Genomic DNA, 24,456 nt, shown 5'->3' with positions numbered 1-24,456 from the left:
CGGAGCCTGGCGAGCTTAATACGCTGTACGACAGTGAGGTCGCCGTACATCTCGTATAGCTCGTCATTATAGCGGCTCCTCCATTGGACCATTGGTCCTCCATTTCATAACGTAAGATTTCAAAATGTTTGCTCAAAATGATGTAATTTTGCACCGTCTCGAAAATAAGTTTTCGTAAGAATGGAAGATATAACTCGAGCAAAAAACAAAAGAATGTTTATTCAGGCACATGATGTTTATCTATGATTTACACGAAAAAAAACCATTTTAATTTACTGTAATGTTTTTAAAGATAAAGTTAGTAAAATGTTTCACTTGGGGCTAAATGGTCGGTATGTTTTGACAGGAGCAACAGGATGAGGCTGAGGTATAAGGTAAGTTTTTCTACAATATACTAGCTTTATATAAATAAAACTGTGCTGTATGAATGCAATATCGATAAGAAACATTACTGACAACATGTGAATTATTGAAGGAGTTCAAGCATTTTACTAAATTATTCAGCAAAACGATTTAATTCTAAACTTAAATCTCTACTCTCACAATTCTACCAAGCTGCCTAAAAATCAAAGCTAGCAAAGGAGCACACAACGATGAGTTTAGGCTTAAGCATCAGAGATCCAATTCTCTTTGAAATGTGACTAAAAAGAAGAGCGTACGTTATTGAAACGGAGGCATTGTATTAAACTGGATAACTTGTTTGGAAATTGAACAACAAAACATCAACCGATGCTCTATTAGTCTCGTTATGTGTTTGCGCTGTGTTCTTCTATGTAACCACTCCCTATTGCTGATTCCAGAGATACTGGTCTTGTGATAGGAAGGGCAATATTATTTGCTTGAATTTCCATCAACTAGCAACAACTGGGAAGCCTGCCTTACTGTAGCCTGCCGTATTCCAAACGCATAGAAATAGAAATCTTGCCATTGCTTTCTTACCCAGCATTATTAGAGTGAATGAGGATCTACTTCATTTGAGCTCCAAACAATTCTCATCCTAAGAAGTGGTTTTGATTAGAAACAAGATTTTAAGAAATATGCCAATCGCAAATTGATGTAACGTTTGATGATGATGATGATGATGCTCATTCCACTTTCTCCTTCAAAGGTTCGACGACAGGACGAAACTATCTTGAATATATATTTAGGTATAAAATATTACTTCATTATAATCTTGAGTGGATGATTGAGTGCTTTAAAGCTCTCCCAATCAGTCCGATGTGGAGTATCCGATGGGGAGTGCCATTAAGTCCCATCATCTTACAATTAGTTAATTTAAACCTCAACAATACGAGCGGCTGGTCTCGAATCTTTGAACACTCTCGTTATTTTTTTATTTCATATTATTTTGCTCTAAAACTTATAAGCCGAAAGCAAGATCAAAGTCGATGTACGCGGTTGTGATTTCACACTGTTACCTAATATGAACAAACTAATTAGCAGCAAATTAATATATTCCACCAGACTTACAGCATTAAAAACCTCTCTTGGCATTACATTAAAAAAATCCAACTCCCTTAAAGCACAAGGAGCAAAATCGGTATCGATAGCTGAACTTCTTCACCCAAGACCCAAAACTAACCATCTTATTTTTGCTGCGTAAACGTTACAACCTTTGTAGCTGTGTTTACTTGCCAAGTCAAGGCAAGGTATTTTCCAATCGGTTTGAAAACTCATTCAACAAAACGGGTTATTTGCGTTCGAAATAATCTGCCAAGCCATCTTAGTGCGATTCCTTGCTTGCCAAAGAACTGAAGAGTTTCCAATAATCTCTAATAAATATCTCCATAACCATAGAAATACCGCAAGCACCTCGTTTTCTTGTTCTACGAAAGCTTTACATTATGTCAATGGCAATATTAAGTGCTGTTCCATAGGTCCTTCTCTAAGTCCTAAGTTAAGGTGTGAAAATGTCACCAATGTTGCCTCATTGATTGATTAAAATATTTCACTAACTTGTAGTATATTGAGGCTCGATTGGCCAAGCATCTTTGAATTTAATGATAACAGAAACTTTTGGGATACCAATTACTGTGAACATTGTCCATACTTCAGAGAAAACACCAGTTACCAATTCTTCATTAATCATTGCTAAAACTGTTCTTCAATTCATTGAAAGCAATTAATTACTTTTCAAGTTAATTTCCGTATAACTGTTTGTTAAAACATTTTTGAATCATTAAAAGTTGTTTCAGACTTACAGATGCTTGAAGTTGTCCTTTTGATGTTGATGTTATTATTGAAAAATGTCGATGGCAAAGGTTTCAATTCAATGTAATAGTTGAGCGCAATGTGTTTTCTAAATAACTGAAGAATGGTCAAAACTACAATATCAATCCCATTCCAGTGCTACACTTGTTTCCCTACAAATCCCTACAGCTCACCAAACTCAACAACATCCAGGAAGCTGCCCGTAAGTATTTATGCGTAAACTGTAAACTGTAAGCAATAGGTCGTTAAACTGGCAAGCAAAGGAAACGCCGCGCTTTCTTCCAGCGAAATCAGCTCGATCAGACAGATTTGCTTACCGGAGTAGTGAGGCACGAAATCGGAACAATTCAAATTTAAATCCAACTCGGCAGCCGGAGCAAACAAGAAACGTTCATTAGCTGCCTTCCCAGGAAGCAACTGGCCGTAGCGCGTACGTCGGTGTGTACATGTTTGGAACCGGAACCGGAACTTCGTACAAGCACACCCGCCACAGGGCTACAGGCTGTAGCGATTGAGCGGATATTATCCGTTCCTTTTCGCCGCGAACACTCTCCTGCGGAGCGTTGCGTGAGGAACGAAACAATTGAAATGTAATTTTTGAATGAACACGCCCCATTGCACTGCTGCAGCAGTCTAATTTGTTTAAGCTTAAGCTAAAGGTTTACCGGTCCGATTGAGTAGGAATCCTGCAGGAAGATCACAAGATCCACTGCACCGGTATAATCGTTCCAGGTAGCAGCACGTACGAGCAGGGCAGCGCAAGCAACTCTTTTGCAACATCATGACACAAAGCATGACATGAAAGAGAAGGAGCAAAATACAATTTCTCTTGTACCTCACAGGACCGGTACCGAGCTGGTTCGAGAAATCAACAAAGTGTCATAAAATATTAATTAAATTTCAAACCAACACCGAGAGCACTAATTAATTCACGGAATTCTTTACCCCAATGCCTTTTATCCTACCTCCCGGCTTCGATACGGGCAGGCTCCGGGCAAAGAAGAAAATGAAGAAAAAAAAAGGTTCTAATCTATCACAATCTCAATCCTCCATCCCTTCTGCAAGGCTTACCTGTAAATGGGGCTCTTATCGGGCAAAATCCCGTCCGAAGGGAAACAATCGAACTAACGAAGCCAAACGCCGCCGGCCCAGCGAAGAAGCTCGGCTCTGTAGGGCGGGCTGCGGGGACGAGTGGAAGGGGCTGATTGAAGCGGCTGTCGGTAGTAGTTGCTGATGGTCGGCTCTTAAAGCTGCTCTTGCCGTCTCTTGCCGTATGCAAATACGGTGAAATGTTTGATTGCAGAATTGGCCTCTGTTTCTCAATCGCACGCTCACTCACTCACTCACATCAACGCAACAACGACACACGGGACCCAGCGGGTCTACAGAGCATGGGGCCGGACAGGGGCTGGAGGCGCTTGCCATCGCCAGCAGTGCCAAAATCCGGCGGAACCATTGGGTTCTTGTCGCCCGAGAAGAGTCGGTTGGGGTAGGCGAAGTGCAGGGTGTAGTGCAGGGGGAAAACCACTTTTAATTCACTGCACCGAGAGGAGAAACCGTATCACTTTAATTATGGAGAGAGAGAGAGAGCACGCGCCCGTCCTTCACTTTGCGTCGGCACAAAACACCAGGCGCATCCATCAGGTTGGTGGAAAATTCGATCAAGTAAGGAAATTGAGTTTGCTCAACTGATGTTTCGAAGGAAGGTTGGGCAGAGAGAAAAAAAAAAAACGCTCAAAATGGTTTAAACTGAAACATAACTTTTTTTTTGTCTTCTTTAACAACCCTTTTTCGAAGCAACGCCACAAAGAAAAATGTGGAAAAATAAAATGCGGCACAGTGAAATAAATCTTGAATGCTTAGCGTCACCAGCAGGAGCCACTCTGCTAATGGCCACAACGGTGGCGCTGTCTCGGGCTGCCGATGTTCACATTGTTCGAACTGCCTACCCGTTACCGCAGTGCACCAGGGGGCCACTTTTCCGTGCGGCGTGAAATGAAGCAGCACAATCGCTACGAATGCAACAATGAAATATTCAATCACTCGCTCGGTAACCGCAACAGCGGATGCAGATGGTCCCAGTACCTGGACGGCGGGCTGATGGGCAGACGGCCCGTGTCCCGAGCGCTCTCAACAGCTCTCCAACGCTTCCCTTTTGCAAACACTGCAGCACTGTGTAGTAAAACCACCAAAACCGAAGCCTGCGCTTATGCTTCAATCATTCATCCGCTTCCTTCGTTCGTTCTTTTGTCTAGCACGCGTGTTTTGAACCACTGCGGACTTAGCGTTGGGTTTGAAAAATGTTTGCACACAACTTCAGCGGACACGCAACCGATCGCAAGCCCGAGTTTGATCGTCCACCCCGCAAACAAAAGGCACCTTAAACAGTTTAAACTAAAAGCCAAACCCTTACCCGTAAACAAACCACCCACACACACACACACACACAAAACGCGGTGGCTGACCACCGTTAAGGGTTTGAATATTTTTGCGGACGGGAGTGGGTTAAATAAAAAAAAGCCACAGAGAGAAAGATCACACACGGCGGCAGGGCGCGCTAACCAGGGAGCCGATGCCGAGGATCCACATCCACACCGGTCGGAAGATGCAGAAGTACTGGCCGAAGCTGTGCTGCAATCACGCACAAAAACCGCTGGTGTAAGCGCTTGCTTCGCCGCTGCTTTCCCGGCCGAAGCGGGATGGAAAACACGTTTTTTTTACAACCGACGGCCTTTCTTTTATGGCAACGGCAAACGGAGCTGCCAGCCTGCTGCCACGATGAAAGGAGTCGACTGTGCGTGACTGAGATGGCTAGCTCGACGGCAGACGGCAGCAAACTGACAGCATATGGATATAGCAAGTGCAGCAACCGCGTCGGAAAGTGTTGGGGCATGCTTTTTCCCAAGGGTTTAGGGAAAATTTGCCCAAAAAACTCCTAACTGTCCCTGTTCTGTATGTGTGACTCAGTAGCAATCAGCAGAAACAATCGATTAAAAGCGTAAAACAATTAAGCCAATCAACACATCCGAACGCCGGGCCGTTATCGGTTCGGTGCCATAAATGCGATCGTAAATCATTCAGCAAGGGAAAAAACGCAACACCACCGAACAGACAGACGCGGCCAGACTGCTCAAACAGAAAGCAAACTGTTATTGATTCATTTGCACGAACATTTAATTAACAAGTTATGGTAACATGCCATTCGATATGCATCATAATTCGTGCACGTTTTTTCTGCTATAAAAAGTTGCTCAATTTTATAGCAAGGATACGTGCGGTCGACGTCCGCTTCATTTTACTTCGCCGGTTTTGATCGACGCTCGAATCCTGCAGCAAGAATGAAACGACTTGCGCGCAAGAAGGCGCACAACCGGGCGACATCCTTTCGTCCTTGCGTGGTGTGAAACGCTCCGAATGGATAGTTTTCAGTAGCGATTCATCACTCCTATACATTAGATAAGATAAGCTTAGATTTTCATAGCATTCAGTTTGGTTTGAAGCTAGGGAAGCAAAGCAGCTTCATTATAAAGCGTAAGAAAGGCTTTGAAGCGTAGGACTCTTCCCTGCGGGGAGCGTAATATCTCAGTGGCTTTCGCAGTCTGTCCAAAAGTCTGGCAAAATGCTTTTTCAAGTATTTTGGCAATTTAATGGTGGATTATGGAACCTAAAAAGAAAGTAAAATCAACCCAGCCTTCGAAGTTGACAAATTTTATGTGGGAGGAAGATTCGGTAAAACGATTTGAGAAAAATGTCGCGTATGATAAAAACGAATAAGCAGCACATGCGCCAAAGCGACTTTTAAAAAAAAGGTGAGAGAAACTTTGAACAAAGCTATTTTGTTTTTCACTGAACGATGTACTAACAAGCTTACTACTAATAGAGAAACTTTGAAGCAGCAATCAATGAGAAAGCTTAAAGCTACCGTGTAGGAAAGTTGCATGAGTTAAGTTTCTGTTGTAATGGTAAAGCTTATTGAAATTTGCTCGGGTTTGAACGAGAGCCGGATAGCATCTCCGAGTCAAAGTGTTCCGAGGAATTCCATACGCGTTTGATACAATTTCTTAAATACATCTTTTTATTATTGTTAACCATCAAAGCTACTAATTATATTATTTCTGCAATTAATTTACACATAACTCCCAGTCGAAAAGTAAAAAAAAAACACTAATTGTGATGTAACTCATCACGCCAACTATTGGCTAATCGTCAACAATTCTATTCAAACTCGCCTTCAAAATCTAATCTAAGTAAATCAATGCTTTGCCAGAGACATCACATTTTCCAGATGTTTTTTTTTTTTGCTACAGGTATATTTTTCCCTCCTTTCGATTTTGCGCTGACGATAGCTGAAATGTTTCTCAACAAATCTTTCACGAAATATTTCAAAAAGATCCAAAATTATGATTGTATCAGGCTTTATGATGGTTACGTATCTATATAAGGTGATATAAGAAGTAAAAAAGAGCAATGATTTTCCGAAAACTAAATGATACGAACTATAGTCTTGTTGTCATTTTTTTAAATGAGCCTACTTTTATCTTTGAATGACAGTAACATTTGAAACACCACTCCGGATTCCATATTTACAGTAGGTGAACTGCCAAGTAGCACATACCATTTTTTTAAAGTTAAGGAACAAATTGTTTATCTACAGTTCACATTTTCAATACAAATATTCAATAAAAACTTTTTTAATTCTGGCTAAAAAAAAATAAAACATCTCACATCATTTACATTTTGTACCAACTCACGCGTGATCGACTGTAAAGCGAATTCACCACACCATCAACCATTCGTGGTGAGGAACGTGCCATCCGGATCGCAGGTAGTGATGGGCAATCTTTCGGGTTGTTTCTTTTTTTCCTCCCCGAACATTTGCGTACACAAGTACACACACTCAGAAACACATCCATTACCTGTGCGCTCTTCGAGAACGAAGGGAAAAAGCACACACACACAAGCGCTGCCTATTGGGCTCCCGTTGGGCCGTCGAGCGTGTGCGTGCGTGCGCCAGAGTGTGTGTTTGCGTTCGAGACGGACAGACGTCTCTTGTGGGCCTCCCAGCGCGAGTGTGCGTTTCTTGTGATTTGGTAAAGATGAAAAGATAGCCGCACGGGCTGCGACGAACCGACGACGGAGCGTGTATCACAAGCCGTAATCTGTGCAGAACCGTGAATTAGGAAGGCTGTGTGCGGTGTGTGCGTTTGTAAGGTCGGATGTGGGGCCTACCAGTCGGCAGCAGCAAAACGTAACAGTCTAGCGAGCGCCTGGTCGAAGCAGGCGACGGAGTGTAAAGGACGTGCAGAGGCAGCACACCCACAGGGCACACTGTGTCACCGGGAGTGGTAACAGCTCCCGAGACCACGGGAACGGAACTTGAAAAAGAAAACCCAGCCACCGTCGTCAAACAGCTTTGTGCGGTCCCTGTGTGTACCGCCCGCAGTTGCGGATATCCGGAAAGGTAAGGGATGTGTGTCCGTATGTAGGTGTGTAGCGAGCTCTACCTGTGTGGGCGTGAGAGGGCGCGAGGGGGAGGGGGTTGATTTTGGTGTGTGGTCTAGCTGAGGCGCGGGCGGTTGATTTTTCTGTGCACAAGTGCAATAAGCAGCAGAGCAAAGGGATCGGACACACACAAACACACGCTAGACCATAGTGAAACGACGGCATCCAATATGCACTCCCCCGTCGTAACTGCACCGTCATTGTGTGTGTGCTTGGTGTATGTGTGAGAATTCTGCTTTGCCTGACTTCCCTTTTTTTTTCTTGACCACCTTCCCCGCCCCAACCTTTCTCTCTTTTGCTCTACTCGTCCAATTTCAACAACACTCCGAACCCTCCTTTGTTCGGCCATCCGTTTCATGTTAAACCGCCACCCTGCCTGTAATCTTCAAGCCATCCTCGCCCCACAAACGAAAACCCCTCGAATCCATCAACATCAGCCGAGGAAGACGAATTTCAAACAGCAACGCAATAGTAAGTGGTTGCGCTCGATTTTTCGCCTGCCTGGCTGGCGGCGGCGGCTGCTGCTGATGCCTCCTCGCCGTTCGATTATATTTCCTGTTCTTTCTGTGAGTCTCGCGAGCGCACTTTCTCTCTCTCTCTCTCTCTCTCTCTCTCTCTCTCTCTCTCTCTCTCTCTCTCTCTCTCTCTCTCTCTCTCTCTCTCTCTCTCTCTCTCTCTCTCTCTCTGGTCAATGTTGGTAGCATGTGCTTTTGACATTTTGTCCAGCGATCGAGCGAGTGATAGAGAGAAGCTGTTGGGTTGCGAGTGGGATAGGAAGGGGAGGGGGTGAAGAAGAATCACTTCTTAAATACGAAGCTTTCATCGCAGTGACACAGAGAACAGGCGAGAAGCGCAGATTTGAAAGTAGGCATCCCTACTTCCCAACCAAGACCTCCTCCCAGGTTCCCCGGATCTATTGCGCCTTCACAAAAGCCTCTGCCACACATACACGAACACCCCAAAAACCTTCCAGAAGTGTCACTCGGGGTGGGCGCTGTTGTGCCTTTGTGTGCGTTCGGGAGGGCAGGAGAACTGCCCGTCCAGTTCCAGGTATCGAAAACCATACAACACAGGAAACCATGGAAGTCTTGTGAAATGCACTAGAAAAACCTCAAGCACACACATTTGCACACTTTGGTTTCCCCAAACCCCTCAATCTCACCTACCCCTTACCCCAAAATTTCAATCTAACGCGATTTTCCAGTGCAAACGCGCCCGCCAGACGTCGCCGTGTGATAGTGGTGTGCTTGTGTGTGCAGCTCTACCAGCGAGGCAGCACTATTGGAAGCAGTGCCAATGCAGGATCAGTCATCCATCCCCCTCCCCTTTGTCGCCCGATCTTTCGGGACTCGGTCCGTTGTGTGCTTTTGTCTTCTGAAGGCAAAGCCTACTCTGTTGATTGTGTGAATTCGCATCATACGCCACTTATTGCGTGCAGTGTATGCGTGTGTTTTGTGATTGCAGAGGTATTCCAGTTGAGCTAGAAAGAAAGTTTCCTCGATAGTATAGTGGTCAGTAAGCCTGCCCGGCGGCGACCGACGTCAGCGGCGCACTGAGAACAGATAGCATGCGACACACTAGATCAGATACACAAAATTTCCCTATACATACACGGCGATCGGTTCGTTTTTGATCCGAGTTGCGTCAGGTAAATGCCCCCGTACTCTGTCGCTCGACCACGGCTTTATCTTTCGTCTCGGGACCCGGTCCCCACACGCATACAAAGCGAAGGGTCATCTAAATCGCAAACCGCACACTTCATTGCTTTCCAATTTCGATCCAATTCTTTCTCTATCTATGGCTGTGTGTGTTTAACGTTGGTGTTGTTGTAGGTGGTGGTGCGCACACTGTGTCCCAGATCGAACTATATTTAATTGCTCCCGCAACCGTAAGTCATCAACGGACTGGGGGCGATGGAGAGAAAATGGTGGTGCTGTGGGGGAAGCAGGGCCAACCAAATCTGTCTCTTACTGCTCTCCCTTCCCAAGCACTCTGGTGGCGGAGATTGCGGCGCTGTTAAATGGCTACCCTTATAATCACGCGTTATCAAAAGCAAACAAAAACAACAACATCACACACACACACGTCGCGCGCTTGTGCCTCTTCCACTTTGCCGCACCTCTGCCCAAGGATGGCCCATTTCAGTGTAGATCATTGCTCGCGGAAGTACAAAGCACGCACGCACACACACAGCGAGAACGACGCATATCTCTTGTTTGGTGACGCAGAACGCTTCTTCTGTGCTGGTGTGTGTGTGTGTGTCATATCGATCAGCAGTTGAACCTCTTTATGCGTAATGAGGTACTAAAACCGTGCTTCTCTTATCAGCGCCCTTTCTTAGGCTCATTTTCTAATCACACACACACACACACGACCGCGAGCGAGCGACACGTTTGTGTGTTGGCAAGAATGAGGTTGTTTTCATTTCGTACTAGTGTTTGGTAACTACGTCTTAGCCTTTTTTTAAATTGTTTGTTTGTTGGACCACATATTAGCCAACACACACACACACACACATACACAGAAAGATCCGCTTTCGGTGCAAAGGTGTTCGATTTCGGGCTTGAACCGTGCCGCGGACGAAACCGGTCCGAGGATTTCCCCCTCCTAGCAGTATGTCGGTGGTGGCCGAGGCTTTTTCGACCTGTGTTCTGTTCGCAGTTGCGACACAACGATCGGCGCGCCATCAGCTGTCAGAAGGTGGCTCCTGTCAGAAACGCTGCTAAGTTCTGTGCGCACACAGGAAGAGGAGCCGTTCGATCCCCGCTTGTAGTGGACAGTAGGTAGTAGCAACGAGGGGTGTGCAAAAGGTCCAGGAGAGAGACGGGCAGGATTCGCGCAAATGGATTAAGTTGTATCGCTTGTCTCGTTTCCGCTATCACAAGCACACAGCACAGCACGCATACAACTATTGCATTATTAATAGCCATCGTGTGTGTATGTATGTGTGTGTGTGCCTCTGTGTTTGATAGCGTATCGGAAGAGAGGCAAGACCGATTGTTTTGGGTTTTGTGTTTCGTCGCATCAGTCGCAACTGTGCGCGCGTCTCTGTGTGTGTCTATTGTGCGAACTTGACATTTCAACGGCACGGTGAGCGCATGAACGAGTGAGCGAGTGAGTGAGCTCGAAGGTGGCATCGCGAAGCTGACAGAGCAATTTTTGTGCGTGTGTGTGCTAAAATTCTAATCATTGTCCACACTGTTAGCTTTGTAATAGGAAACAAATAGTAAGCCTGTGCCATACAGCCTGTAAAAGAATGTTCCTACAATTGTATCGAATAACATTCCCTAACGTGTGTTTTTTTTCTCTATTTTGCTTCTCTTTTTCTCTCTCTCTCTTATTTCGATTAACAGCCCAGCTGTGTTCATCGAGCCGTCGTGCGTGAGTTTGCGTGTGAGTGATCAGTGAGACGTTTCGTTCTATCGTTTTTGTTGTTGTTGTTGGCGAAACAAAAGACGGTGCCGAGTTTCGTTGCCTCGCAACACCACCCATCCCCGATCCCCCCCGGGGCCCATCCAATCTCGACAGTCAAACAGCGAACCCGCCAGCACTCAATCTCACCGAGGCGAGCGAATGCGAAACATATTTGTACTTGATCTGACCCGATCAGTCTTGTTCGTCGTGTTGGTGCGTTTGTGATATTGTGTTTCGCGAACTGCGAAAGTGTCAGTGAGTCAGAGGGAGGACACAATGGTTCATCGCTTTTAGAAAGAAAAAACACCGCGCTCTTTGCCGTTGTGTGCGTCTGTGCTGTGATTTTCTGTGCGTGAACGACGATCCAAACGCCCAGTGTCCCCCCAGTGTGTGTGTGTGTGGGTGTGTGTAAAACTAATTAAACCCATCAGCAAAGGAATTCTGCTTGTGCAAGAGCGAGATAGACAAAGCGCGCGTGTGTGTGTGTGTGTGTACGTGAAGGTAACAAAAAAATCATTTGGCGAAGCAGCAGCGAAGTTCCGAGAAGCGAGCTCCCGGCACCGCAAAACAAACGTTTTGACAGCGCGTGAGCGTGAGCAGAGGCAGCTAGTGAGCGCGCGCCGCCCGCCTCGTGAGCGAACGGCAAACGTCAGGCGTCATTCTCACCGTCGTCGTCGTCGTCGCAGCGAAGCAGCACAGGCAGGGTCGTGTTAAAATCTGTGTCCCCGTGTGTGTGTGTGTGTGTGCGTGTGTCCCTGTGCGTGTGATTGTTATACTACGGGTGAGCACACACAAAATCTTGTGCAATAATCTAGCCCACCTTTTTTTCGCTTTCTTAGGCTATTCTCACAGGGGTGTGTTTGTGTGTGTGTGTGTCTGTGTATGTCACTTTTGTCCTGCTAGAGGTTAGCGTTTCGCGGAAGGAAAGAAAGGGCCAGGGAGATGGTGGGAGGAGGGGGTCCTGTTGTCCTCCCCGAAGGGCAGCACCGGATCGCCCCCGCTAGCGTCTTCCAAAGCCTAAACTGCGCGTCTGTGTGTGTTTGTGTGTGAATGCCTGTTCCGATCAACCTTTCCGTCCTGTCATCCACATCAACAACAGAAGAAAAAAAAACGCACACACACAAAAAGCAGCAATTCTCTTCGTGTTCAACTCTCAGCTGCTGCAGCAGAAGGAAGAAGGAGAACGAAAAAAAAAGAATACTAAAAAGCAGCGGAAGCCAATTACAACACCAATCGGTGGTGTGTGTGTGTGTGTCCCGTGTGTCTGTTTTATCTAATAAGCGCCAGGAACGCGCGTCTCACTGTGTGCAAACGGTGCTGTAGGTGTGCGTGCGCGTGTGTGTTTGGTTTGTCAATCTGCAAGAAAAGAAGAAAAACACACGGGGACCACTCCAACCCCCGGGGGCGACAGCCACTACCAGCGCTTTGTCTCATCGCAAGCAGGAGGCAGCCCAAGCACAACAACAACAGCACACAAGGAAAAGAACACGAAAGAAGCCAAAAGGTTGTTGGCTATCGCTCAAACGCGCCTGTCGAGACGACGACCTCCCCCCCGTTTCCCTGGGCCCAGATAGTATTGCGAATAGTGCACGGTGCATCTTGCACGTGTGTTTGTGGCCCCCCTTCACAGTGCATGCTCCCATTTCCGGGTATGATCGCCCCCCCTCCCCCCGGCGCTTTCCTTCGATATATACCGTCTTTGTTGTCTGGCACTTTTCCCCATGGGCGCTGGGATCCGGGCGCGACGGCGTTGACACAACGGATTGTCGCCGTCTGCTCTCCACCAGCAATCAAATCGTCCATCAAACACACACATACAAACGCGGCACTGTGGCATTGGAAGAGGAACCGCGTCGAGCAGCAGGCACACCCCCATCCATAAAAAAAATTGTTTCTTTCAATCACAAACATTTCCACCAACCCCATATCTTCTCGATTCAACTAATGTCTTTTTCCCCACATTCTTTCTTTGTAGGAGCGCAGAGCGTGCAGACGACGGGGGGCCGCCGCTTTTGACCGTCAAATAAGAGAAAGAAGAGAGCCAACAAAGGCAGGCCGTTTCAACACACGCGACTCAAACACACACACAACAGGCGCGTCCAGTTGCGGCGCGGTTACGCGAGCGAACGGTCGTTTGAATGAACCGGCGGCAATGGGAATAAAGGCGAGCACCGCGAATGGAGGACAGCAGAGTCCCCGGGCACGCACCTTCTCGACCAGCAGCAGCAGCGATGTGGTGTCCGGCACCGCAGGTACGCACGGGCCCCAATCCCGCGCAGCATCCCCGTTTGGCATTCCCAGAAAAAACAAAAAAAAAACAAACTCCTATCTATTGTTTCGGTTATTGTTGCCCGGGGGGGTTTGTTTTTGTTCAACCATCATCTCTATAACCGCCTACCTCAAATGTTTTGCCTTTTAAATGATTTATATTTTTTGAAAGATTTCCGATGTTGTCTTGAAACGTTACAAACAGTGCTGCAAAATGTCATGGGCATCACGAAAAATTCACCAACGAAAACAAATAACATATCAAGTGGTAGCTTGATGCTCATTGCTGATACTCAATGAAAGTGCGTCATGACATGCCGAACACGATATGCAAATGCTTGTGCCCAACGCGATACTCTGACTGACAAGCTGAGCTTAATGCCGGCGCAAGCATAATCATGACTGTGTCACCAACACTCATGACTGAAACGAAGCTCAAATCAGCTCACGTACACAACTGAGATGATCAGAGGTGAGACTAAAACAGTTCGTGGATCAATCACATGCTTGCTGATATTTGGTGACAGAAAATGTCACGACCAAGTGACTGTCCAAGAATTGGTTGCACTCAATATCACCAAGCATGTGATGGTCGCAACAACTGTTTGAGTATCACCTCTGATCATCACATAGCTCGTGACGCTGACATGATTTTGTTTCAGCCGGAGTTTGTCATGACTATGTCAGTGACATTTTGCAAAACTGATCGCAGCAAAAAAAATAGTCATGACATAGTGACTGACCATGCGATGGTCGCAAAATTGTCACGAAGCATGCATTGGTCGCACCACAGAGTATCACCTCTGATTATCACAATTGAGTACGTGACGCTGATATGGATTTTGTTTCAGTCAGATTTTTTTATGACATTGACAGTGACATTTTGCAGCACTGGTTACAAATACCAGGATTCACAAGTTTCGTTAAAAATTCAGTTTTTTTTTTATTCAGGAGTAACGGTCCAAAAAGGCCGTATTGCTTATTTAAAAATTCAGTTAAAAGAAATAGAATTTTACAATCTTTTACAATATTTTTTAACAATATTTATTTCAATTGGTAGGATTGACTATCTGGCTGCGTAGTAATGAATTAATTCTCGAAAGCCTGTATAAGCCGGCATGTCCGCGTAGTCCAAATAGAAGAAGATCTCAATTCGTATCCCTTACTTTTATAACGACCTACCCGGGTAGGTAATACCTATTTTTTTGGAAGTTGGCCTTTTCGCAACTGAAAAGCGTTTCCGTTCGGTTCTAGCAGTGGTATAGATTTCACAAATTTAGGGAAGATGTGTTTTAAATCAAGTAATTCTTACAATTTCAAAGTTTATTAAATTAAATTTAGCTAAGACTATAATTGGCAACAATGATACGTATTTTCGCACATAATAAAACATTTTACCAAGTTTATACAATTAAGGAAAACGATTACGTGCCAAAAACAATACATAACACAGAATTAAAACAAACAAATGTGAGGTTCTATGCAAAACACAGCTTCGCTAAAAAAAAGAAGCCTATACAGAATTTCGAATCATATAATGAAATAGCCCAACCGTTTAAGGGAATATTGCAAGCTTCTAGCTAAATTGCTTTAATTTAATGAGCAACTTCAAAGGTCCCAAAAGAACAGCTATTGAAACGCTTACGTCATCAGAATGCCTGGCTTATCAGTTAACAGATCCGGTTCGAAGGACCAAATTGTGTAGTGCACAATTTAAAGCACTATTTAGGCAGGTTTCGTAGTAGAGCGCTTTTTTTTATTGGAAATTGATAATTCATTGGAGTAAATTGACGTCTCTGGACGTTGTGAACATCACAAAACATATAAGTTAATTTATCATGTTTAATTATGGCTTCGTGGCAGGATTTTTTTAGTTTATCATGTATCAGAGATGAATGCAAAATTCCCCTATTTAGTTGCACCACGGCTGCCAGCAGAACCGAAGCGAAATGCTTTTCCGTTGTAAAAGTGGCGCACACAAAAATGTGTGACATGTTGCAGAAGTAATGGAAGAAAAGCCAAACAGCCCAAGAAGTACGTTTTTCATTCCGAGGGGGTGATGAGCAAACTGTATGACCCACTCCGGGGTAGGTGGTCACACAAGTAAGGGTTTTGGTTATAGAGAAGATGGGCACTTGTTATAGCGCCACTTGTTCCTTTTTTGGTTCTGTTTTTAGCATAAATTGTCCGTTGTACGGTGTTGGATCGCTAGTTATTCTCCTGTGTAATTATCGCTTGTGGGATGTGTTTGTTTGTGTTTTTTTAGCTTCTTTCATCCTTCATATCCAACCCCACGCACGTTTTTCTGTTCTGCACCCTTCATTTTCTGCACCTCACACAATCGAAACCAAACAAAAAACAAAAAAAAAACACACAATCCGTATTGTTTCCATTTTCTCTGTAGGCGCACCGTACGAAATATCGTCCGCTAATCCCGATCCCGATAGTAGCTCGGCGGAAGAAAATGCCGCGGCTAGTGCTCCGCTTGCTTTGGGAAGAGTGTACGCAACATCACTACCTACTCATATCTGGTCAATCAATGGTGAGTTTCGGCCCCCCTCCACTTCCACCCTTCCATTGTCCTTCCTCCCACGTCATTCACTTGCTAGACAAACGTGTTCAGGGGGGCAAAAGGAGGTGCATCGAGAATATAGGCGAAAGGGCGGATCGTGGATCCTGTGTAACGCTTTTTCCCCTTCTCGCTGCTTGCTTTGTGGCCTGGTCCGTCCGCTGGGGGAGCGACCAAGAGATGGGCAAATTTATCCGACCAAAAGGGATGGGAACACGCACTGCAGAGCGATAGAGAGAGTGATGGCTTTGATTAATCTAAACTGTTTTTCCTCTTTCTCCACCCCACTGCAGGTATAAAATGTCCAGTATGTAGCAAATTTGTGACGCCTGACGACATCGAGTGTCATTTAGTAATGTGCCTAACGAAGCCTCGCCTATCATATAATGGTATGTGTGTTTGTAGTAGTGATGGGGTAAATTAAGTTCTCGTCCGTGTATAGTAGGCCTGGAATAAGTTTCCGGAATCGGCTCCGGAATCAAAAACGGCCTCGGAATCGGTGTCTGTTTCGGCATCCTCATGAGAATAGACGTTTGGATCCAATGACGCGTATTGATAGCCGCCAAGAATCAAAATTTGCTTGTAATCGATCCATTCTCATCGAGATTGCCGGACTGATTTCGCTTCTGAAATTTCTCATTTCAATTCATGAACTGATACTCATTTCGGAGCTAATTTCAATTCTGAAGCCAATTCTGATGCCGCTACCGGAACAGAATCGGAATCGATTCTAACATCGGAATCGGAATAGATTCCAGCATCCGAATCGATTCCAGCATTGGAATCGGAATAAATTCCAGAATCGGAATTGGTATCGATTTCAACATCGAAATTGGAATCGATTTTAGCATCAGATTCAGAATCGATTCCGATATCAGATTCGGAATCGATTCTAGTTTCGGAATCGGAAACGGAATCAATTCCAGCATCGGAATCGGAATCGATTCCAGCATTGGAATCGAAATCAAGTCCAGTATCGGAATTGGAATCGATTCCAACATCGGAATCGATTCCAGCATCGGAATCGATTTTAGCATCGGAATCGGAATCGATTCCAGCGTCGGAATCGGAATCGATTCCAGCGTCGGAATCGGAATTGATTCCAGCGTCGGAATCGGAATCGATTCCAGCGTCGGAATCGGAATCGTTTCCACCATCGGTATCGGAATTGATTCCAGCATCGAAATCGGAATCGTTTCCAGCATTGGAATCGGAATCATTTCCAGCATTGGAATCGGAATCATTTTCAGTATCGAAATTGGTATCGATTCCAACATCGGAATCGATTCCAGCATCGGAATCGATTTTAGCATCGGAATCAAAATCGATTCCAGTATTGGAATCGGAATCGTTTTCACCATCGGTATCGGAATTGATTCCAGTATCGAAATCGGAATCGTTTCTAGTATCGAAATCGGAATCGTTTCCAGCATCGGATTCGGAATCGATTCCAGCATCGGATTCGGAATCGATTCCAACTTCCGAATCGGAGTTGATTCCACCATCGGTATCGGAATCAGAATCATAATGCAGCATCGTAATAGGAATTGATTCCAGTATCGGAATCGGAACCGATTCCTACATCGAAATCGGAATCGTTTCAAGCATCGGAATCGGAATCAATTCCAGTATTGGAATGGGAACCGATTCCAACATCGGAATCGGAATCGATTCCAGCATCGGAATCGAAGTCGAAGTCAGTATCGGAATCGGAATCGGAATCAATTCCAGCATCGGAATTGGAATCAATTCCAGTATCGAAATCGGAATCGATTCTAACATCGGAAGCGGAATCGATTCCAGCATCGGAATCGTCTCCGAAATTGATTCCGAACACAGAATCGGAATCGGGCAGCTCCTCCTGTTTTGTTTACTAACCTTTCCTTTTTCCTTTCCAGAGGACTGTTTAACCGATGCAAAGGGCGAGTGTGTCATTTGCTTAGAGGATCTATCTCCTGGTGATATCATTGCTAGACTTCCGTGCTTATGCATCTACCATAAAGTGTAAGCTGACCATGCACATGCACAAACTGCAGTTCCGAGTTCCGATTCAGTTTAATTCACATCCCTTTCCCTGTCCTTTTTTCTTCTGCTCTTTCCGGCCCGAACAGATGCATCGACAAATGGTTTGAAGTGAATCGTAGCTGCCCGGAACATCCGGGCGATTAGTGGAATTCCAATTTGTAACGAAAAACAAACACAACAACAACAGCCGCAGCAGCAGCAGCAGCAGCAGCAGCAGCAGCAGTAGTAATGAATTTGCAAGAAACGAAACTTTAAACTGCAAGAAGCCGTCTACACCCCACGCCCCCTTCCCGGCCGGCCACCGAACATCATTTTTTTCTTATTTTTAGGGGAAGGGGGAGATACAGAGGGAGAGAGAGAGAGAGAGATCGAATGAACGAGGGGATGAGCTCGATTGTATGTGTGTGCATGCGCGCCTGAAAGGACATTAAACGGAATGGCGCGAAACAGGAAGGGAGGGAGAGGACGAGCGGAATGATGGAATTAGTAGGCCGGTACGACGCCTCCCGGCAGCAGCAGCAGCAGCAACACGAGCGAGCATGGTGACGGATGGTGACGCAGCATGCCGACGGTGGAATGGAGCGGCATCTTTCAGCACGTAACACTGCGGGACGTTCAATGCTGTTGACGGTGTTTTTTGTTGTAGGTTAATGTTTGTTATTGAAACCCGTTTGTTATTTGCGCAGAGCGTCCACAAGGTAGGGGAAGGGGGGGGGGGGGGTTAAGAGTAGAACGTCCCGTCCGAGACGGGATGGGAGGAGGCAGGGGTTTCTTTTTTCCGTTCCGACTGTTCCCAGTTACAATTTTTATCGCCTCGGCCTCGGCTTTGACTATTTTCCAAATTACATAAAAAAAAACAAACAAAATACAAACACAATTACACCTTACCGTTTGTTACGTAGCCCGATCGGTTTTGCTTACCTTTCTTTTGCACACCGAGCACGCTTACAGCGCAACAAAACCCCATTTGCTCAACGGACGAACAGTAGCGCAAAATTGGACATTTGAATTCGCTTTTTTGCTTTGTTTTGGGTTTTTTTTTTAAATTAATATTTTATTTTGCTCTTCCCCTCCGTTAATAAGCGCGTCAAATTCAGTACGAAAACTAAGGAGGCAATTTAAATTGGCTTTGTTTTTTGTTGTAATTTACCACCTCATCGGTTTTCGAGCGATGCCGACAAAATCGTTTCGAAAGCTCTCAGCGGTCAGCGGCGGTGGTGCAGTACACCCCGTAACCAAGATCTCTTCTTGTTCTGTGCAAGGCAAGGTTAAAAACTAAACGAATCGAAAAACACGTAAAAAAAGGTGGAAACATTCTCTCTGGCTCCCCAGAGCACGCTATTTAGCCGGGCCCAAGGTAGAAAAGCGAAAATAGGTGGCGCCCGCAAAAAGAAAACGAACAACAAAAAAAAAAAACAAAACAAAAACAAATGCAGCAAAAATGCAACACCCAACTAGCTAGTGACATATGTCAAAAAAAAAAAAAGAAGAGAAAGGAAGAGAAACAATTAAAAACCCATTAAAATATAGCTCTTGTACATAAAGGCTCTAATTAGTGTACAGCAGGACGGATGATTACAGCAGGACAGCAGGACGGATGGCCTGAATACGGACACAGACACACACACAGAAGAAACAGCATGCCCAGAGTGTGTGTGCAAGGGGGTATCGTTTGCCTGTTCAGCCGAGAAGCAAACAAAAAAAGAGAGAAAAGAAAACAGAGGAAAAGGCGGCAAGCAATTTTTGGTACACATTCAGAAGTAGTACGCGCGAAATTGTGGAGCAAACGTGCCTGAAAGCAGCGAATTGGGCAGAATTGATCCCCGCACACACACACACACACACACACACACACACACACACACACACACACACACACACACACACACACACACACACACACACACACACACACACACACACACACACACACACACACACACAGGATAATTGACAAAAAAAATTACTGAAAGCGGAGCTTACAAACAAGCAAAAAGCAACAAAAAAAAACAAAATCAGACAAAAAATTAGGAAAAATTAACAGAAAGAGCGAGAGAGAGAGAGATAGATAGAGTGAGAGAGACAATGGAAAACAAGAACTATGGGCTTTCAAATGCTAGTGGAAAAAAAATTGCTGTGTGTGGCAGGGAATTTGCTGTGGATTTCCTTGAGTTGCCGGGTGGGGAGGGGGGGGGAGATTGCTTGACTGCCTGCTAGCGCTGCCAACTGTACGCTGCTGGTTAGAACTGTGCGCTCGGGGTGAGGGGTCGGTATTGTAGTGAAAATATTGTTTTTTTTTTTGTGAGTGTGTAGAAGAGAGAGAGAGAGAGATAGAGATAGAGAGAGAGAGAGAGAGAGAGAGAGAGAGAGAGATAGATATAGAGAGAGAGAGAGAGAGAGAGAGAGAGAGAGAGAGAGAGAGAGAGAGAGAGAGAGAGAAAGAGCTCCCAGAGGGGGGAGGGGCATGTATATAGTAGGCACAATAGTCAGGGGCAAAAGAGAGATAAGAGAGAGAGAGAGTCAAGGTGCTAAAAAAACAAAACCTAAATCCAGACGAAAAAAAGGAAGAAAAAAAAATCATTTGGACAGTGTATTGCGGATAGGGAGGGAATGGGGTGGGGAGGGGGCGGGGGCAGAAGGTAGTGTGCGGCGAGCCATGAAATAAGAGACGCATCTATAGAGCAATATTAATTAGCAGGGAAAAACGAAATGGAGCGAGGCCGGCAACAGAACTGTTTAATTCCCCTCCCCTCCCTCCCAACCCCTTCTTTCCCCTCCCTGCCATGTGGGAGCGGCCGCTAAGTGTGATACGATAGAGTTGGTTTATTGGTAAGTTGGGCGGGCGGCAGCAAGCGGCGCAAAACCCCTTGCTCTTGATCAGTGCAACAAAGCAGAGAGAATGAATTAGTAAAATAGCTGGCATAAATGGCAATCCAGGGGGGAGGCGGAATGACCTTATAGCTTTAGACAGAGAGAGAGAGAGAGAGAGAGAGAGAGAGAGAGAGAGAGAGAGAGAGAGAGAGAGAGAGAGAGAGAAAGAAAGAGAGAGCCGAAGGGAAGCAACACGTTAAAGGAAAATTAAACGATACCTAGAAATAGGCCCACCATTGGGAGGGAACCACACCGCAACGCCCCAGGAAAGAAGTAACAAAACAAAAACAAAACAAAAGAAAAGCGAAAAGAAAAGAGCATTGGGGATTGGGGTGAAGGGAGGAGGAGGAGGTCCTGCGTTGTGTGTCATACCCCATTTTGTGTTGTGTCCCGCGGAAGTCGCGGAGTAGTCAAAAGCGTGTTGTTTTACAAAACAAAACAAAACAAAACAAAACAAAACAAAAAAAACGATCCCGATCACACACTGCAGCCAGAGCGAGAGAAAGAGCGAGAAAGAAAAAAACAGAGAAAGAGAGAAAGAAGAAAAAAAGAGAGAAAGAGAGAGAAAATTGTTGGCATGAAGAGTAAACAAAAGAAAAAACAAAACAAACACACCCATACGTAAAAGCGAAGGCATTCGACATATGTAGAACAAAACACAAACATATTAACATACATTTTAAGGCTTTATTATTGATCGAGAGAAAGAGAAAGAGAGAGAAAGAGAGAGAGATGGAGAGAGAAAGACATACATAGAGGGACACAACAGCCGCAGAAGTAAACTGATCGGAAAAAAAAACCCAGAAGATAGAGGATTAGTAACAAAAAGCGAAAAGGAAGAGCAGAAACACACAGCAACAAAATTGATCAGAAAAATTGAGCGAAGACACCTACACCTACACATACACACACTGTGAGAAGCGTTACTTGATTGTGATTAACTGTGCAAATGTTTGGTTTTAATTTTTGTTTCTTTTTTTTTAACTGTATTTTGCTACTCTTTTCTAATTTTTTAATTTTTTGTTTTTAGCCACTTAGACACATGAACCAACCAACCAAACAAACAAAATACTTGCAGCAGTAAGAAATTTTACCTTTTATCGGCGTTACTTGTTTCGGTTTTAATCGCCCTGCCCTCCCCCCGGGGATATGTATTTCGTGTTTAGTGTACTCTTTTTCTTTGATTTGTTTGTTCATGGTTTTGGCAAACAAAACAAAACAAAAAAAAAAACCGAGAGAGAGAGAGAAAAGGAAAAAAAACAGTGTGATTAATCAATTTGTGAAAAAAATACGGAAACGTGCGGAACGGTTGTTTTACATTCTTGTTCGTTGGGGGGGGGGTTTGTGCCGTGCTGTGTGTGTGAGAGAAAGAGAGAGTAAGAAAGAGAAAGAGAAAGAGAGAGAGAGAGAGAGAGAGAGAGAGAGAGAGGACGGAAAAGCGGGTTTTTGGCGCGTGAACATGAGAATGAAACCCAGCAGGGGGCAACAGAGAAAACGGGGGGATGGGATTTAAGCCGAATATAATATAGAATTAGACGAAGAAGAAAAAGAAGAAGAAGAGCGCGGGGCGTGGAAGGAAGGAATGTGCGCGTATGTGTGTGGGTGCGTTGAACGGACGCACGACGAGATCTGCTGTAAATAAAAAAAAAAACTTTACACTTTGAACTGGAAAAAATGTATTTTTTGTTTTGTTTGTACGCTTGCTTTTTCCTTAAACCTTCAAACCGCAAAGGACAAAGAAAATGGTGTGAGAATTCTTTGCTCTGGGAGGGCAATAATGTCTAGTGTTTTTCTTTTCTTTTTTTTTTTTTTTGTACAAAACCATGAAAAACAACAACTTGCAAAGCGTGATACCGGGGCAACACACGTGTTTCGACGTGGAACACACAGATTACACATACATATTAGAGGATAGCCAACCAATCAATAGAGCAACGAAACAGCAACGGGCCGGGAACCAGCAGCAAGGAAAACCCACCCGCGCACACAGGCTGGTGCTTGGCGCAGCAATCACGACGCTGCAACACCGCACTTCAAGAAGAAAGGTACGTAGGGAGTAGGAAGTAAACAGTAAGCAAAGCTGCAATAGTAAGCCTAGTTAAATATAACATTGATTATACGAATAGGGGAGGGAAATAGCAATTAAAGTAAGGCGAAGAGGAAAGAAAATCAACGCAAAACAAGTGGTAGAAGGTAGAAAGCGGAAAACGGAAAATGAAAAACAAAAAGGGAAAAAATAAAGTAAATAAACTCGTTTAGCTATATACATAAATATATACCGGATTTAGCGATTTAGGATTTATAAATAAGAAGAAGGAGAGAGAGAGAGAGAGAGAGAGAGAGAAAGAAAAAGAGAAAAAGAGGGAAGGAAAGAGGAAAAACTAGTAATGAAAATCATTAAAACATAAAAATGATGTCACGTTCTAAACCGAAGGCGGGCAATTCGTTTAAGGAAGGGTCGAGCTAAAAAATAAAACAGTAGTACTAAAAATAATTTCAAATCCTTTCTCCCCCTCTCTCTCTCTCTCTCTCTCTCTCTCTTTCTCTCGCCCGCGAGCAAACGCCCCCGTAGCAGCAAAAAATCGTTGGGGGAGAGGGGCCGAAAGAAAAAGGGAGGACGACGTGTGGACGAGAAGACATCTAAAACTGTGATTACTATTGAGACAATTTAAAGAATGAGAAGCAGAAAAAGAAGAAGAAGAAGAAAAGAAGAAGCTGAAGATGAAAACGAAGGTATGAAAGGGAAACAAATGAAAAGGAAGAAAAAAAGATACAGAAATAATGCAAACGAACAAATTAAACAAACACAAATACAAGGGAAAATTAACACAACGCGAAACGTTTGGTGTTTTTTTTTTTTTTGTTAGTACGTGTTGCTCTCTTTTTAGCCAATTCCAAGTGTCCTTTGTTATTTCTTCCATGTCTCACCTTTTCTTTGTCATTGCTTGTAAAACTTTACTGTTCCGTGCTAAAAACAAAAGCAAGTAAATACTTTAAGACAAACTGGTACTTCGTTTCGTGACTGGTAAATTGAGCGTGTCATTTTGTAGCAGTATCACCCAACCAGTAACTAGTGCAAGAGCAAAACAACCCCTCTAAAAAAATAAGAAAAAAAGAAATAAAAAAAACAGAGCGCGGTGCGCGAACGACGGGAAAACAAAATAAAATAAAAAAGTGAATAGGAAAATCGAAACATATAAAACCATCTAGTGAAACAAAAGAGAAAAGAAACACTTTCAACCGCAAAGCGATATAGGAAAAGGGAAAAAAAGAAGAAGACACAAACAAAATAAACACAAAAAACAAAAAACACAATAATAGTAATAAAAAAAGTAAAAAAAACGCACACGCAAACTGAATACATTCCTACACACTACCATTAGAAGCAAGCAGAGAAGGTGCGGGAAAGTATAATAGGAAACACAGAAGCGAAATAAAAACAAAAAAAAAACAAAGAAAAACACAACAAAATAAGTGTGACACATGGGACACTGTGTGCGTGTTTTTGTGCATAGGCAAATGGAAAACGAACTAGAAAAATTGAAAACTTATACACACACACACACACACACACACACACACACACACACGACTCA

General features: G+C 44.4%; 2 protein-coding genes across 14 annotated transcripts in view; one reads left to right on the top strand and one right to left on the bottom strand.

The window, feature by feature from the left end:
• The window catches only part of LOC120906010 (RYamide receptor), a 115,510-nt gene extending 110,700 nt beyond the window's left edge, over nt 1-4,810 (bottom strand). For 2 of the 4 annotated variants that reach the window (XM_040317405.1, XM_040317402.1), the window contains exons 1-2: nt 4,625-4,810; nt 3,283-3,899 (exon numbers count right to left, since the gene is read on the bottom strand). The gene's annotated coding sequence lies outside the window, so the exon portion shown is untranslated. The remainder of the gene's footprint in view (nt 1-3,282; nt 3,900-4,624) is intronic. The other 2 variants (XM_040317404.1, XM_040317403.1) reach the window with 2 other exon arrangements.
• Nucleotides 4,811-7,127: 2,317 nt separating this feature from the next.
• LOC120905857 (E3 ubiquitin-protein ligase znrf2) lies at nt 7,128-19,883 on the top strand. Of its 10 annotated transcripts, none has more exons than XM_040317099.1 (7): nt 7,128-7,672; nt 11,067-11,831; nt 13,103-13,379; nt 15,800-15,937; nt 16,258-16,353; nt 17,863-17,968; nt 18,076-19,883. In XM_040317099.1, the coding sequence occupies exons 3-7, from the start codon at nt 13,280-13,282 to the stop codon at nt 18,131-18,133; spliced, it is 498 nt and encodes a 165-aa protein (XP_040173033.1). In that variant the 5' UTR covers nt 7,128-7,672; nt 11,067-11,831; nt 13,103-13,279; the 3' UTR covers nt 18,134-19,883. The 10 variants fall into 10 exon arrangements, with proteins under 10 accessions (XP_040173033.1, XP_040173028.1, XP_040173034.1 ...); XM_040317094.1 differs by having other exon boundaries at nt 11,067-11,908; XM_040317103.1 differs by having other exon boundaries at nt 7,510-7,672; nt 11,067-11,106.
• The last annotated feature ends 4,573 nt before the right edge of the window (nt 19,884-24,456 follow it).

Source organism: Anopheles arabiensis, chromosome X (assembly GCF_016920715.1).
Source record: "Anopheles arabiensis isolate DONGOLA chromosome X, AaraD3, whole genome shotgun sequence".
Classification (NCBI taxonomy): Eukaryota; Metazoa; Arthropoda; class Insecta; order Diptera; family Culicidae; genus Anopheles; species Anopheles arabiensis.
This window is presented reverse-complemented; position numbering and strand designations above follow the sequence as displayed.

What these genes read in the sequence shown, in the direction of transcription:
- LOC120905857 (XM_040317100.1), top strand. Translation starts at nt 13,280, where the DNA reads ATGGGAATAAAGGCGAGCACCGCGAATGGAGGACAGCAGAGTCCCCGG. An exon ending in TGTGGTGTCCGGCACCGCAG is followed by an intron (nt 13,380 to 15,799) that starts GTACGCACGGGC and finishes TTTTCTCTGTAG; the next exon opens with GCGCACCGTACGAAATATCG. An exon ending in TTATGCATCTACCATAAAGT is followed by an intron (nt 17,969 to 18,075) that starts GTAAGCTGACCA and finishes CGGCCCGAACAG; the next exon opens with ATGCATCGACAAATGGTTTG.